At 47.0% G+C, this 16,988-nt stretch overlaps 1 protein-coding gene across 1 annotated transcript in view; it reads right to left on the reverse strand.

Annotated features, from left to right (window-relative positions):
- Positions 1-12,559: 12,559 nt before the first annotated feature.
- LOC115078898 (mucin-2-like) overlaps positions 12,560-16,988 on the reverse strand; it is a 64,556-nt gene continuing 60,127 nt past the window's right edge. The window contains exons 6-7 of the mRNA XM_029581971.1: positions 13,365-13,413; positions 12,560-12,658 (exon numbers count right to left, since the gene is read on the reverse strand). Coding sequence (XP_029437831.1) covers positions 13,371-13,413 — 43 coding nt within the window. The 3' untranslated portion in view covers positions 12,560-12,658; positions 13,365-13,370. The remainder of the gene's footprint in view (positions 12,659-13,364; positions 13,414-16,988) is intronic.

Below are 16,988 nucleotides of genomic sequence, written 5' to 3' on the forward strand. Positions count from 1 at the left end.
GCTAACTTGGTGGGTATCTTAACTAAGCTGCCAGACTGTGATTTAATAGAGGGAGGTGATTTCAATGCTGTTATGGACAAGCAAATTGACTGTAGACCCCCGAGGCCCATCGCCAGTAATGATCTGCACTTGGGAGTCAATTTCCTTTGTCATGAGTTGAGTTTATTAGACATTTGGAGGATTCTACACCCAGGAGAGCAAGATTTCACCTTCTTTTCTCACCCTCATGGTTCTCATTCCAGGCTGGATTATATTTTGGTGCCAGAAAAATTGTTTCCCCGAGTCACGGAAGCCAATATAGGGGTAATTTCAGTCTCCGATCATGCCCCTGTCTCTGTTACTTTACAAATCGGTAAGTCCCCCCTACGGCTTTTTCCTGGAGAATGCCGCCTCATCTGGGTTCTGATGTCCACTTCCAGGAATATATCAAAGCGGGCTGGGAAGAGTATATTAAATTTAATAACTTGCCCGACACTGCCCCGCACATGCTGTGACACGCTGGGAAAGCAGTCATGTGGGGGAAAATTATAGCTTATGTTGCCACACGAAATAAGCAACGGAATGCAGAAGTCCTGCGATTAACAACAGCACTAAAGACAGCGCAGAACCTATTTGTACGGGACCCCACTACTGCAAATCAGCAAGCAGCGGACAGGGTGCGCCAAGCCCTTAATAACTCTTTGCACCAAAAAGCGTCTAAGTCGTTAAGGTTTTTAAATACAAGTTGTTCAAACATGGGAATGTCCTGGGTAAGCGCCTCACAAATTTAGTTAGGCCTCGACAAGCGAAATCCTTCATAGCTAGGGTTAAAGGCAGCAATGGCGCCTATCAGACCCATCCAAAAGATATTGAAGCTAGCTTTGTGGATTATTATAAGAATCTATACACTTCCAAACCTCGCACTCAGTCGGTGTCTGAGGACTTTTTCCAAAATTTTCCCTGGCCGTAATCGCTTGGTGACAAGCTCCCGGCATTAAATGCCCATATAGTGGACTCGGAAATTTTTGCCATTATCCAGAAATTAAAAAATGGTAAAGCGGCTGGTCCCAATGGGTTGAGCAACGAGTTTTACAAAGCACTAAAATTTCCTCTCTTACCGAACCTGGTGTCTTATTATAATTCTCTCCTCCACAATCAGTCCCTCCCGCAGGAAGAAAATTGCTCAACTATCATCCTTTTCCCTAAAAAGGGGCGGGATCCACAGGATGTGGGATCTTACCGACCCAATGTTGATATCAAAATACTTGCAGCAGTCCTGGCAGCCCGGCTCACTGCTCTCTTGCCCACGTTGATCCACTCAGATTAGACTGGTTTTGTTCAACGTCGGCAGGGGGTTCAAAATGTGAGATGTCTCATTGCAGCACTCAGTTATCTTTCCCAGGAGGAGGCATTAATTCTTAGTCTAGATGCTGAAAAAGCTTTTGATTCCCTATCCTGGGATTACATGTTTTGGGTACTCAAGCAATATGGGATAGAAGGCAATTTTGTCTCCTGGTTAAAAGTTTTATACCACAACCCTAGTGCTCAACTTCTTATCAATGGGGGCCTGTCGGTTCCTTTCCTTTTACAATGCGGAATACGCCAAGGATGCCTGCTTTCCCCCATGCTATTTGTATTGGCAATTGAGCCCTTAGCTGAAACCCTCCGGCGAGACAAAGGATTCTGGGGGCTCAGTTTGGGAGGGCACCCCATTAAACTTGCCATGTTCGCCAATGACATCCTTCTATTTGTAGGTCAGTCCAGACAGAGTGTACCGGTTATACTGTCACGCTCTACAAAGTTTAAGGACATAGCCAGTTTTCGCATTAACTTTTCCAAGTCAGAGGCCTTGGCTCTAAACTCCCACCTCCCTACATCTCTGGGCGGACCCGTCCCATTTACGTGGGCCCCCAGGAAGCTGAAATATCTAGGGGTCTGGATTCCTAAAGAGTTGGAGAAGCTCTACGACTTAAATATCCCTGAATCTTTGGATAATATTGGGCAGCAGTTACAGGCTTGGTAGTCCCTTCCCCTCACCTTTTCTGGGCGTGGTGCCTTAATAAAAATGATGATTGTTCCCAAATTATTATATAAACTTCATATGCTTCCTCTTTGGCTCAAAATACGCGACCTTAAAAAGTTGCAGACGGGGCTGACAAAAGTTTTATGGGCAGGAAAACAAGCATGGATTAACTATCAAACTTTGGTGTACCCCAAGACACAAGGAGGGTTGGGATTGCCTGATTTTTGAGTTTACAATGTTGCTTGCCAGCTGCGCTGTATTGGGGAATGGATAATTGATGCTTATACCTACTGTGAGGAGGGGTTGTTACCATTATGTCCTTCCCTTGGTCTCCCTTGTATTTAGTGCAGGCGCCGGCGGCTACTCTGCAAACATTACATATCCTTCATTGTTTTTTGTATTCCTGCCGGAAGGCCCGGAGATGGGTGCGCAATCTTTACCAATTGCAAAAACCTTTCTTGTGTTAACGCCATTAGTGGGCAACTGTGACTTTCCGCCTGGAGTGAGTGCCAGTGGGGTTTTTAAGACATGGGCCTGTCGGGGTTTAATGTATGCCTTTCACTATTTCGAAGAAGGTGTCCCTCAAGTGTTGGGGTATGAGACTTTGGTTAAAAATTATCAACTACCACATAAGTTTTTCTATGCCTATCTTCAAATGAGACATTACCTGCAGGCCTTCCAGTGGCAACTGGAGGAATTTTCTTGTGAAGTCGCCTTCGCCAACTCTCTGTTTGAAACTGCATGTTTGCATAACTCCTTCAAAAGCTGGAATGGGCTGCTTAAAAGCCAAGGGTCGGCACCACACCTTGAGCATCTGGCCACATATTGGTCGAAGTTATGCGCTCCGGACATATCTCCAACATTCATTCCTTCCTGTTTTAAATATCTACATAAACGACTGACAGATAGTGGTCTTCGAGATCTCCAGGTCAGAATTTTGCACCATATCATATGTGACGATGTGCGTCATTTTCATATGGAACACCTTCTTTCTCCCAAATGCACCTAATGTAGAAGGTACCATGACTCATCGGTTAATTTTTTGCCTGACCTTGGATTCTTTCTGGACTCAGATAATGGATTGTATTGCTAAATGTATCCAGGTACCCTTCCAGTTGTCAGCAGCTCTTCTCTTGGCTGGACCACAAACACTTTCTGACACGTGCACTGGGGGTAAGGATCATTTTGGCAGGATTGCAGTTTTGTTAGCGTGCCAAACTATTCTTGCTGTTTGGACTGATCCCTTACATGTGCCACTGGTTGCAGCCTGGCATCATCGTATGATGGACCGGGTGCTGTTGGAGGAAATGGGTTATCCACGTTCACCCTCGACCATGGACAAGAAATATGCTGATTGTTGGGCTGTATACTACTCTCTGCTTTCTCCTAAATATCAAGGTCACTTGACAACAGCGGGTTACCGCACTTATTGGTATCCCACTGATTTAGTCGCATCTAAGCCCTGAGCGGGACTATGATGTATGTTCTTCTTTTCTTTTTATTTGTCAGTTACCGTCTGTGGTGGTGGGCACTGGGGCTCCTGGGATGGTTGGGGAGGGGGGAGAGGCAGCGTCTGATGGTTGGAGAGGATGATTGGATGGGGGGGGGGAAAAGCGTGGGGTGTGTCTGGTATGAATGTTACGAATGTGTGTTCTGAAGTTTGGGGTGTTTCGTTTGTATGCAAGGGTGGGAGTTGATGTTTAATTGTAAATGTGGATTTTCACAACCACTGTCTTGATTGTTCCATTGTTGGTCTTGCTTCTGTACCATTTATGAGATTGTGGATTTGCGGGTCTTCACAATAAAAATGATTTTGCAAAAAAAAAAAAAAAGAATGGTTTGCCCCATGCCTCGGCCAGTGGAGTCCCAGTAAATCAGTTAGCATTTCCCTCCCTGGAGCTTACAAATGCTCTACAGGTAGCTGGGTCCTCTAGAGCTGCATGCTGGAGAGGGCACACCAAGGCGTGACTCAACAAAAACTGGAGCATGCTCAGATAAAGCAACAATAAAACATTAACAATTCCACAAGAGTCGCTTGAGTACCATTATAGCTGTATTAGGATCCAGCCACCAGAGTTCCCCATGGAGCTACACCTGCTCTCACTCCAGCCACAGTTTCTATGGGTTCATGACTCAGCAGGGCTTAGCCTATTTAACCCTGTCTCTTGCGATATCTGATGCCTTGTCATTGAGTCTACTCAGCTCTCTGCTTGGTCCTGTCCTACCTTGTATTGCTCTGTGGCTTCTGGGCCTTCCAGATCTGTCTTGCCTGGTCCTGTGGCCTCCGGGCCTTCCAGCTCTATCTTGCCTAGTCCTTTGGTCTTTGAGCCTTTTAGCTCTGCCTTGCCTAGCACGCGGCCTCCGGGCCTCCTAGTACCTCCCTTCCAGGCCTCCGGGCCATATGCTTAGTGGCCTATAGGCCTTCTGATCCACTATCTTCGGGCCTCTGTGTTCTTTGTTCTGTTATATCTTATTCTTGTACAGTCCTGTTCTTGGCTGTATTATATAGTCTTGTCCTAACCTGCCTAGTCCTGTCCCTGGTATCCGTTCCCTATATTGCCTTGGTATCCAACCCTTGCCTCCAGCCATGTACTGCCTTGCTATCCAGTCCGTGTCTCTAGCCCTGTATTGCTTTGATATCCAACCCTTTCTTTCAGCTCTGTATTGCCTTGATATCCAGCTCTTGTATCTAATCCTGCACTGCCCCAGTAACCAATCCTGTACTGCCTCAATATTCAGTCCTTGTCTCCATCTATGTCTCCAAGTTCCAGCCTGCACCAGGCCCCAGCTTCAGTCTAAGTCCTGCTAGCTACCAGAACCAAAGGACTCAAACTGCGAGGGAGGTGGCTAGTACAGGAGGAAGATCCTCTCTGCCCTGCCTTGAAGTCCTTGCTGCCTCTACAGGGGTTCCCTAGCTCTAGTTGGACTCTCAGTTGTGACAAGCTAGTAACCATGGTGTTATAATGTGTGGCTCGCAGGAAGGCCCCACAAGCCATTTTTCTTACCTCCAACACTGCCTAAAGCTTTGTGTGGCAGGAATGCTGCAGCAGCCTACCAAGTATGTGCCGCACAGCGTCCAGGCCCTGCCATGCTCCTGCTTCCGCCAACCCTTGCTCTAGGTGCATGCCCTCATTTTTAGAACCCAACAAGGGAAGGTAGAAGCCGGCATCTACCAATGACATCATCCATGCCCAGTACAAAAGATCCCTCAGCACGCAGCCTCGATGCCTCCGCAATGGGTCTCCTACATTCCTGTAGTATGTGTTGCCTCAGCGTTGTTCTGTGTTCCTGGTTCCTGTGTCTTGTCTTCTCCTGCCTTTCTTACCTAACTCAGCTTGTCCTGTTCATCATTCCTTATCCAGTTTCCCTTCTCCTGCCGTCTCGTCCATCCTCTTCTCTGTGTCTTCATCCTTCCTCTTGTCCTGACCTCTTGCTTGGAACTGACCATCCTTGTCTGCTGCCTGCCCCGACCTTGGCCTGTCTCTGGCTCAGTCTGCTGCCTGCCCTAACCCCAGTGTGCCATTGGATTCTTGCTATTGCCACCACTCTAGGGATCTGCCTAAGCCCTACTGGTTGCCAGAACCCAAGGGCTCAACCCATGGAGGAGACGACTGGTATAGGTGAAGCCCAGACTGTCCCACTACAGAGCACATTCACCAGCTGCTGGTGTAGGTCTTGTAGATCCACCTATGAGCCTGCATGAACTACGCCGCAGCTCTGAGGGTTCACACATCTTCCACCCTTTACAGTCTGCTGCACCCATGAGCTCGGCTGACTCACCTACAGCCTTGGGTATCACCAGCCTAGCACCAGCTTCAGCAGCAGCAAATTGACCTGAACACTATGGCCAGTTACCTCCAGGGCATTGCCAAACAGCTAGCTCCAGTTCCTGCCCCGGCACCTGTCGTACTATCTGCTACACCCACATTCCATCCACCTCCACCCCCTGAAGTGCCGTGGCTTTCTCAATTTATATCACATGCAGTTTGAATTGCAGGCATCCCTGTTCCCATAAGATCGAGTCAAGGTGACTTATATTCTCTCACTACTGGATGGTTCTGTCTTAGCTTGGGCTTCACTCCTTTGAGATACAGACAACCTGCTCTTGGGCAATCTGCTTCCTGCAAGAATTTCACCAAGTGTTTGATGAACCAAGTTGCCTGCTTTCTAAAGCCTCCGAACTCTTAAAGATTCAATAAGGTTCCCAGTCATTAGGACAGTATGTGGTTCACTTTTGCACCTTGGCCTCCACGTCCCAGTGCAGCAATGATAGCCTGACTGCAATTTTCCAGCAAGAGCTTTTGGAGCACATTAAAGAAGAGCTGGCAGCGTGGAATCTCCCAGATACTTTGGAGGGCCAAATCAGCCTAGCGATACAACCAGACTTGAGATTCTAGAAAAGGGCCAGAAAAAGGGGTTCAGCTCATCATCTAGTCCACTTGCACCTAATTTTTCACAACCAGTGACCAATCACACATTTATTGAGCCTGGACAGATACCAGTTGAGACCAATCAGGTTAATCGGTTTCGCTTATCTGCAGATGAGAAGCAACAATGTCGCAGTCTTAATTTGTGCTTTTATTGTGCAGCCTCAGGACACTGTCCCAACAAGCCAGGAAACTCAAGGATCTAGATGTGGTATGAGAGGCTACCCTAGCTCATCATTGCTCCTCTCCACAGTTGATAGACCTGTATGCCTTTCCTTGGGGACATCCTTGTGGATTTTCAGAAGGCGTTCGATGAAGTTCCTCATGAGAGGCTTCTAAGAAAACTAAAAAGTCATGGGATAGGAGGCGATGTCCTTTTGTGGATTACAAACTGGTTAAAAGACAGGAAACAGAGAGTAGGATTAAATGGTCTATTTTCACAGTGGAAAAAGGTAAACGGTGGCATGCCTCAGGGATCTGTGCTAGGACCAATGCTTTTTAATATATTTATAAATGATCTGAAAAGGGGCATGACAAGTGAGGTGCTTAAATTTGCAGATGATACAAAATTATGCAGAGTAGTTAAATCTCAAGCAGATTTTAATAAATTGCAGGAGGACCTTGTAAGACTGGAAGAGTGGGTGTCCAAATGGCAGATGAAATTTAATGTGCACAAGTCCAAGGTGATGCATATAGGGAAAAATAAGCTTTGCTGTGGTTACACGATGTTAGGTCCCAGGAAAGAGATCTAGGCGTCATAGTGGATAATACATTGAAGTCATCAGCTCAGTGTGTGTGGCGGTCAAAAAAGCAAATAGAATTTTAGGAATTATTAGGACGGGAATGTTGAATAAAATGGTGGATGTCATAATGCCTCTGTATAGATCCATGGTGAGACTGCACCTTGAATACTGTGTGCAGTTCTGGTCGCCTCATCTCAAAAAAGATATAGTTGCACTGGAGAAAGTGCAGAGAAGGGCAACCAAAATGATAAAGGGGCGGGCTCCCCTATGAGGCTCCCCTATGAGGAAAGGCTAAAGAAGTTAGGGTTGTTCAGCTTAGAGAAGAGATGGCTGAGGGGGGGATAGGATAGAGCTCTACAAAATCATGAAAGGTCTTGAATGGGTAAATATGAATCAGTTATTTACTCTTTCGGATAATACAAGGACTAGGGAGCATTCCATGAAGTTAGCAAGTAGCTGATTTAAAACAAATCGGAGAAAATTGTTTTTCACTCAACGCATGATTAAGCTCTGGAATTCAATGCCAGAGGATATGGTTATAGAAGTTAATGTAGCTGGGTTTAAAAAGGTTTGGATAAGTTCCTAGAGCAGAAGTCCATAAACTGCTATTAATTAATAAGGATTAATAGCTTGGGATCTATTCATTTAATGTTTGGGTACTTGCAGGCACTGGTGGCAAGAGGATACTGGGCTTGATGGACCCTTGGTCTGATCCAGTATGACATATCTTATGTTCTTATATTCTTAGGCATATCCACTCTATTGCAGATTTTAGTATCATCTGCAAATAGACAAATTTTACCTTCTATCCCTTCTGCAATGTTGCTCACAAAGATATTGAACAGAACCGGTCCCAAAACCGAACACTGTGGCACTCCATTTAACACAGTTTTCTCTTCGGAGTAGGTTCCATTTACCATTATATTCTGTCTCCTATCAGTCAACCAGTTTGTTTGTAATCCATGCCACAACTTTGGAACTCATTCCCAAGCTTCTCATTTTATTCACGAGCCTCCTATACGGGACTGGATCAAAAGCTTTGCTGAAATCCAAGTAGATCAAATCCAGCGCTCTTCCTTGATCCAATTCTCTAGTCACCCAATCAAAAAAAATCAGATTTGTCTGACAGGACCTTCCCTGGTGAATCCATGCTGCCTTGGGTCCATCAACACACCAGATTGTAGACAGTTCACTATCCTTTCCTTCAATAGACTCTCCATTAATTTTCCTACCACCAAGGTGAGGCTAACCGGCCTATAGTTTCTAGTTTCCTCTCTGCTTCCACTCTTGTGAAATGGAATCACCACCACTCAATCTCCAATCCTGCGGCAACACTCCTTCAGCTTGCCTTTGGCCAGTCATGGGTCTGATCTGCGCTCTTACCTTCTGCCCCAGGTTAGAGGGGGGTCGTGGGAAAACCACTGTGGTGCCTCTGAATGACATTACAGGCCTTCTATTTAAGGCCTGCTCTGCCCTGACTCAAACACCTTGGAATAGGTCGAACTCTTCAGAGTAGCTGTTTGCCACACTGGTCCTGGTTCCTGTTCCTGACTTCATTCCGGTGCCTTGTTTTCGTGTTCCTGCTTCCTTCCCATATCTTCGGAGTTCCTGTGTTCTTGTAAATAGTCCTGTGTTCTTGTAAATAGTCCGTTGCAGTTTTATTTATTGCTTTAATTCCTCCACCTCCTGCTCTTTGTATACTCCTCCTTGTTCGCCCTCCCTGTTCATTGTAATTTCTGCCTTTTAAGTTACATTGTAAACCGGTATGATGTATGCATACTAATACCGGTATATAAAAGTTTTTAAATAAATAAATAAATAAATAAATAAAGTGTCCTGTGGTCTTCGTTTGACTTCAGTTTCTTCCTGCTGTTCCTCCTTCCTCCCCCTTCTGGGATTGACTCTTCGGCTTGACCCCGGCTCGCACTTTGGCTCATCTTCATCTGGATTTCTGGCTTGACCTCAGACTGCTGCTTGACTATGTTGCTTGCTGCCTGCCCTGTCCTCGGATTGCCTCTTCACCATATTGTTTGCTGCATGCCCTAACCTGGCCTGCTTTCATCTCTGAAGTCTGTTGCCTGCCCTGACTGCTGCATGGACTGACTGTCTTCTTCCTGCTTGCCTTTGACCTCTTTAGTGACAGATTCTTCTCTCCCTAGAGACCTGCACCTAAGTCCAGCTGGCTTCAGCACCCGAAGGCTCCAACCTAAGGGGAATGAGGACTGGTATTGGTGAAGTTCCTCTTGGGCCTCTGCTCCTGCCATCTCTGCCTACTGATGGTGAGGACCTGCAAGACTCCTTCCTGTGGATAATGCCAAACTCACCTCAGTAGGGATGTGAATCATTTTTCTTACGATTGAAAATATCATACGATATTTTCAAACTCGTCAGAAATTGGGAGCTCCCTGAAACCGATAGGAAAACCCCACAAAATTGTTCATGGGGTTCTCTTATCATTTTGGGGGAGGGTGGGAAAAATGGCACACAAAAACAACCCCTAAACCCACCCCAACCCTTTAAAACACATTCGTTAGCTTCCCCAACCCTCCCGACCCCCCCCCCAAACTTTTTTAAAGTACCTGGTGGTCCAGTGGGGGTCCCGGGAGCGATCTCCTGCTCTCGGGCCGTCGGCTGCCACTAATCAAAATGGTGCTGATGGCCCTTACCAGGTGACAGGGTATCTGTGCCATTGGCCGGCCCCTGTCACATGGCAGGAGCACTGGATGGCCCTCGCCATTTTTAAAGATGACCCGCACTATCCGTTGGTTCCTATTTTCCAATTGTTTTGACTTCAAGTTGCAGTACCGGCCTGCCAAAAAGAACTGTTGAGCCGATGCTCTCTCCCGATCCATCAATACCGAAGGAACACTCAGCAAATCATAGACCCAGCTAAAATTGTGGTTGTAGCTATCTTCACAGTTCCTCCCAGGAAGACTGTGGTACCCCAGCATCTATGACTGAAAGTTCTTGAATTAGCACATGACTCCCGCCTATCTTGTCATCCTGCCATCATCCGGATATTAGAATAAATCATGTGACACTACTGGTGGTCTCATATGAAAATCGACATACAGTGTTACACAGGCTCCTGCTCTACATGTTCCATGCACAGAAGTGTCAGAGCACAACAATGGTGGTTGTTATAGCCACCGCCAGCCCCCATGGAACCCTGGATCCATGTGGGCATGGATTTCATCTGTGACCTTCCCCTCTCTGGCGGCAACACCACCATATGGTGGTCGTGGATAGAGTCTCAAAGATGGCTCATTTCATTCCTATTCCAGGCCTTCCTTCTGCACCTGAATTAGTTAAACTCTTTACTCAACACATCTTTCGACTGCATGGTTTGCCTAGTCATATTCTTTCAGGCTGAGGGGTTCAGTTTACTGCCTGTAATTGGAGGGGCCTATGCCAAAAGTTTGGAATCTCTTGGATTTTATCTCCACATTACCCCCAAAGCAATGGTCAGAGTGGGTGAATCAGAGACTCAAGGCCTTCCTGCATGCCTATGTCAACCAAAGACAAGATAATTGGGCCTTCCTGCCTCCATGGGCAGAGTTCACCCATAATAATCATGTGAACAGTTCCACGGGATCCTCACCCTTCATCATCTCTAGGCATCATCCCCGGGTACCCAGACCTGTTCCCATCTTGGAGACCTGCTCAGCAGCTACCTTGAGGGGGCAAGAACTTCATGAATTATGGCAAAAGTCCCACTACCTTTTAGACTAAGCAACTAACTGCTTCAAAGAGCAAGCTGACAGAAAACGTCACCCAGCACCTTCACTTCACCCAGGAAGTCTAGTCTGGCTTAGCACCAGGAATTTATGACTGAAGATACCCTCCATGAAATTTGTAACATGCTTCATAGGACCCTTTCCTGTAGAGCATCAACTGGGCCCTGTGGCCTATAAACTCATCTCTGAGAATTCACAACATATTTCAATTCTCTCCTCTAAAGCCAGTAATTTTCTTTTGTCGAGGCAGACTGCCACTCCAGACCACTGAAGTGGCCTTCGAAGAGGATACTGAGTTTGAAGTCTGAAACCTATTGCAATATCTCATCACCTGGAAAACCTACAGGCCAGAGGAGAACTCATGGAAACTGGCCTCCAATCTACAAGCCCCTCAACTCATTTCAGATTTTTACAGGAGGTTCCCCCTGAAACCCAAGTCCACAAGACTGAGAAGAGAGCTTTAGAAGGGAGGTATTGTTATGATGATGTGACTTGACGCCTCCTCAAGCTTTGCGTGGCAGGGCTGTGCCATGCAACTCGTACACTAATGCAGCAACCAGGTCCAGCCATGCTCCTCCCTCTGCCAGCCCTCACTCTAGGCGCATGTGCGGCATGCAGCTATATTTAAGGAGCCCAACATGGGAAGCTAGAAGCTGACACTTTCCAATGGTATCACCTGCCCTCAGTACAAAAGGCCCCTCAGGGCACAGTCTTGATGTCTCAGCAACAGGTTTCTTGTTTCTGTAGTGTATTGCCTCAGCATTGTTCTGCGTTCCTGTTTTCTGTATCTTGCCTTGTCCTGCCTTTCTTGCCTAGCTCATTTCGACTTGTTGTCTTGTTCAGCCTTCCTTATCCAGGTTGCCTTGTCCTGCCATTTTATCCATCCTCTTCTCTGTGTCTTCATCTCCCCTTGGCCTGATGCTCCAGATCCTGACCTCTTGCCTGGACCTGACCACAATTATCTGATGCCTGGACCTGACCTCTTGCTTGAACGTGACCATGATTGCCTGCTGCTTGGATCTGACGTCTTGCCTAGATATGACCTGCCCTGACGCTGGAGTGCCATTAGACCCTTGCTATTGCTACCACCCTAGGGACCCAAGGGCTCAACCCGCAGGGGAGGCAGCTGATGTAAGTGAAGTCCAGACTGTCCCGCTGTAGGGAACATTCTCCAGTTGCCAGCATAGGCCTCGTAGGTCCGCCTATGAGGCTGCATCAACTATGAGCAGCACCCAGGGCTCACACAGCTGCCGCCCTTCACACATGGGTTACACATGCACTGCCCCCCTATTATATGCAAAGGGTTCTCATGTATATTCAGTGTGGAAATCCTAAAAGCCCAACCAGGTTGAGACCCTTGAGGGCCAAGTTTGGGGACCCCTGGTTTAAAGTTTTCCAGCATGTTTCCACTGCAAGCTGAGATTTGAGTCTTGGATGAGCATCAGACCTGGAAAAGGTCCTTCCTGCGATCAGTAAATAGCAACAGACTGTAATATATTGAGCATTGTAATATATATAAACCTGCTGCTCACCTCTTTCACATGTATGCTTTCCAGTTGTGTTGCTGGTAAGATGGGGTGGAGTGGGCCTCCTGGTGTGGTAGAGGAGATGAGAGCTATGTCGAGCGTTCTTCATATTGCTTTGATTTTGTTTTTTTTGTTTTTTTTTATTTTTAGCGATTTTTTTAGTTATTTTTTTGTTACTGAAGTTCTGATGGTTGCGAGGGAAAGCGGATATTCAGTTGTGTTCCTGTAAGACATAAGAAACTAATATTGATTTAATGCTGGCTATGTGCTCTTGAGTTCATTGTGATACCTGTGTGCCCTCATGAATCAATCATTACTCCAACACGTGTTCACCACTGCAGCTGAGCTCTCAGGTTCACTATTAAAAGGAAGACATAAGTTGTCATGGATTTACAATTACAGTCATGTCCTCTCGTGAAAAGAAGGTGTGGTCTATTATAGCAATGGCCTGAGAGCCAAGGAAACCAGTGTTCAAATTCTACCTCTCCCTACTAACACCCTTTGTGACCTTTGGCAAATCACACTATCTCTTGTTGCCTTGGGTACCCACTTAGATTATAAGTTCTTTGGGATAGGGTCTTAGAGTACTAAATTCTAAAAATGCTGTAAGTTGCTTTGAAAAGCATTTGAAAAGGCTAAAAGTCCAAAAAATTATAATAAAATTAATGCTATAAGAATGGATTCAGTTTCATTAGCAAGGTATGTGTGTGTGTGTGTTCTAATAGGCCCACCATCGCCTATTTGAATGCATGGATATTCACCTATTCTATTGTGCATGTCATCCCATGCACACAGTGTTCCAAGCATCTGTCCTCCAGAGGCCACACCATGACAGGCAATTCTGTTCTCATGGGCTATCCCCGAGTCCCGCCGGTGCTTATAGTGATGGAGCACCTATGAATAAAATACTTACTTGATATCAGCCTTACCTTCATTTATTCTTGTCCCTGGTAAGCGAAGCACAAGATGCTTCTGCACCTAAAAGTTAACAGAATGTCATTAGTTACTCTGTCCCCTTGAATGACATGTTAGATGACAGACAATACTGATGGCACTGCTTTGGATCCTTGGTACTGCCGTTCGTAGCAAATGCACTGCTATCCCCTGCCTGAAAGAGGATTAAAAAGTCATGAGGTGCTTCTTAGTATCCTCAGGGTGACCCACAGCCCAAATGCTTCAATCAAACCCTGTTAGATATGCTGGGCTCTTTGCATCCTTCACATAAGCAAAAGTGGAGTGAGAACATTGAACTGGTAGTGCTTGTCCATGTCTACGTTGCATTTTTAATGTGTACTACTTGAAACCGCTTGAAATTCCCCAGAGGCCTCTAGTCATAGTCCTCTTCCCCAATCCAACTGCTGCACTATCTTCCCTTCTCAGCCAGTCTACAGCCCGTCCCATCACACTCTGATCCGCCTCCCTAACATGAGCCCAGCACCTCTGCTACCCCTCCCAAGCTGAACTCAGCAAACCCTTTCCTTCCCTTCCTGGCCTAAACACAGCACACTATGACACCCCCCCCCCCCCCATACCCAAACCCAGCACACTCTGACCCCAGTTCCTAGCCTGATCTCAGTAGTTCCTTCCTGATGCAGCCCCAGCACACTGAGAACCCTCCCCAGCTCAACTCCATCACACTCTGAACTATGCCCCAGCCCAATTCTAGCACTCTCTTTTCCCCCATCTAGGCCTTTGTGTGCGTGTGTGTTTATGGAGGGGGAGGAAATAGGAGAGTGGATGGTCTATGCGTGGGAGGGTGTGGAGGGGCAAGGAAGAATCCAGAGGGGTGTGTATGTGGAGTTGGGAGGAGGAGTCTGGAAAGGATGTGTGTGTGTGGAGGGGATTGAGTAGGAGTCTGGAAGGTACGTCTGTATGTTGGGGAGGAGGAATATGGAGGGTGTGAGTGTAGAGTAGTGGGGGAGGAGGAATCTGGGGGGTGGGAGTGTGTTGAGTGGTGGGAGAGGAGGAGTCTGGAAGGTGTGTGTGGGGAGGGAGGAATCTAGAGGGTGTGAATGTGTGGAGAGATGGGGGTGGAGGAGCCTGGAGGTGTGTGAAGGGGAGGGAAGGAGAGGGAAGGGGAGGAGGAGTCTGGAGGGAGGTTATGTCATGCATTTGCACATGGGCAATGAGCATCAGCGACACTGTAAGGAAGGGGTACAGCTCTAGGAGATCAGTAGGGTGTTGAGGTCTATAGGCTCTTAAGGAGCGAGGGAACATGCTTGGAGTGGGAGCGAGTAGAGTATCAGGGAATAGCATATTGGAGGCAGGAAAGTATTGGAGCTGGCCCCTGTTAGGTAAGTGCAGCTTTCTAGTTCATTCCTGACTGATCCGAAAATGCAGGCTCAGAGCACCTCAGGGGTGAGCACACTATGACTGTGTGGCTTTCACCTATCCCACCTCAGTTGTGTGCACCACCAACGGCAGGGCTTCACATGCAGGATGAGAGGCACTGCACCTGCGCACATGCTTGCTCAGACTCGCATGCAGGATGGGAGGCTCAAGCGCACATCCAGAGCTGTATTGAGCCTGAGAGATTTCGGCATCACTGTGGCACAAAAGAAGTGGCAGAGAGCGCCTGGGCACTCCATCGGGCACCTGCTCCAATTTTTGAATTAGAATAGAAGTTGACATGAAGCTGGCTCCTTCATGGCTCATCCAAGAGCTTAGAAACTTAGAAACATGACGACAGAAAGAGACCATCCGTCTAGTCTGCCCATATTACATCCTGTAACAATGTACCATAGATCGCAGCTGATCTCTGTTTTGTCCTGTTAGAGTTGTGTTAGAGTGAGGTTGATGCTACCTACTGGGCAGGTCCAGTAAGTCCTCCTTGCCAACTGGCAGAGACTGAGCTGGGGCTTCACCTGTACCAGCCTCTTTCCCCTAGGGTTGAGCCTTTGGGTTCCGGGGGCCAGCAGGTAAAAGCCTCTGGTGAAGACTGAAAAGAGATTCCAATGACAGGCCGGAGGCAGGGCTAGCAGCAGGCAAGGGTGGTCAGATTACAGGCTATGGTCGAAGGGGGTCAAAGGGGCACTTAGGGATGACAAAGCCGTAGCAGAGAGACTAACAGGTAAATTTTAAAAGGAGTGCGTGTGCGCCCATAAATACACATGCAAATATACGCTCAATTTTATATCGTGCGTGCAAGTACATGCATATCATTTAAAACATCCCTGCTATGCGAATGTGTGCAGCATTTACACATACAAGTGTGCCATGGGGAGGGGGAGAGAGAGAGAGGCACTTTCAACTCAGATGGTATCACAAGGGGCTACAGATCCTTGCACCCTAGGCAGACCAATGTAACACCGTCCCCCACTCAAAAACTCACCCTGAGCTGAAAGTGCACTTCTTACAGTGGGATATATAGAGTGTCAGATTGTCTGTCTGTCTGTCTCTCCTGGTGTTTAAGATCCCTCTGGTACAAAATCTCCAGAGTTGTGCCTCATCAGGACCAGTAGTAAAGTTATGCAGGTAACATGGCATGCATTGCCATGTTCAGCCTTGCAAAATTTGGGGGTTGTGCATGTAAGTCTTGGCTCCACCCCCAGAATGCCCATGCCCCGCCCCTTTTCTGCCTTATTCTTGATGTGCACTTACTCCCAGCTACTTAAAATTTGCGTTGCTTGCACGAGGCTCACATATGCATGTGTGGGGCCATTTTTGCATGAGCAACGCTTTAAAAATCTACCTGTAAATGAATTATTTGCTTCAGTATTCACTGAGAAAGATGTAAGAGATATACCCACGACAGAAATGATATTCAAAAGTGATGATTCAAAAGGACTAAAACAAATCTCAGTGAGCCTGGAAGATGTACTAGGGCAAATTGGCAAACTAAACATCAGAACATAAGAAATTGCCATGCTGGGTCAGACCAAGGTTCCATCAAGCCCAGCATCCTGTTTCCAACAGAGGCCAAACCAGGCCACAAGTACCTGGCAATTACCCAAACACCAAGAAGATCCCATGCTATTGATGCCAGTTATAGCAGAGGCCATTCAAATCACCTGGACCAGATGGTATACATCCCAGAAAGCTGAAAGATCTGAGAAATTAAATTGCAGACCTACTACTGGAAATTTGAAAGCTATCACTAACATCATCTATGGTACCTGAAGACTAATGGTTGCCAATGTAATGCCAATTTTTAAAAAGGGATAAAGGGGTGATCCAGCAAACTACAGACCAGTGATTCTGATGTCTATGCCAGACAAAATGGTAGACACTATCTAGAGCCAGCAATCGCTACCATGGAGATGCTTGTTCTGGGAAAAGAACCTGCCTGTACTGACTTATTCAATCTCTCCAGACCTTCAGAGCTTTCACCACCTGGCCTCCTTAGTGAGAGAAACTGCCTTGATTCCAGTATTACCTTCCCACTGGTTATTCTGTCATTGGGCTTCAGCCCTGCTCACCTGCTGTCAGCCGTGCAGGGGGGGGGGGGGGGTGTCAAAAGCCAGCGGTCGATGTCGGAGGTGCCGTGTGCAGGTGCTTCTTTGTTTGCTCCTTCATGCACAATGAGGAGCAATGAGCTGGAAATGTTACCAATG

This window comes from Rhinatrema bivittatum, chromosome 1, assembly GCF_901001135.1.
Source record: "Rhinatrema bivittatum chromosome 1, aRhiBiv1.1, whole genome shotgun sequence".
NCBI lineage: Eukaryota > Metazoa > Chordata > Amphibia > Gymnophiona > Rhinatrematidae > Rhinatrema > Rhinatrema bivittatum.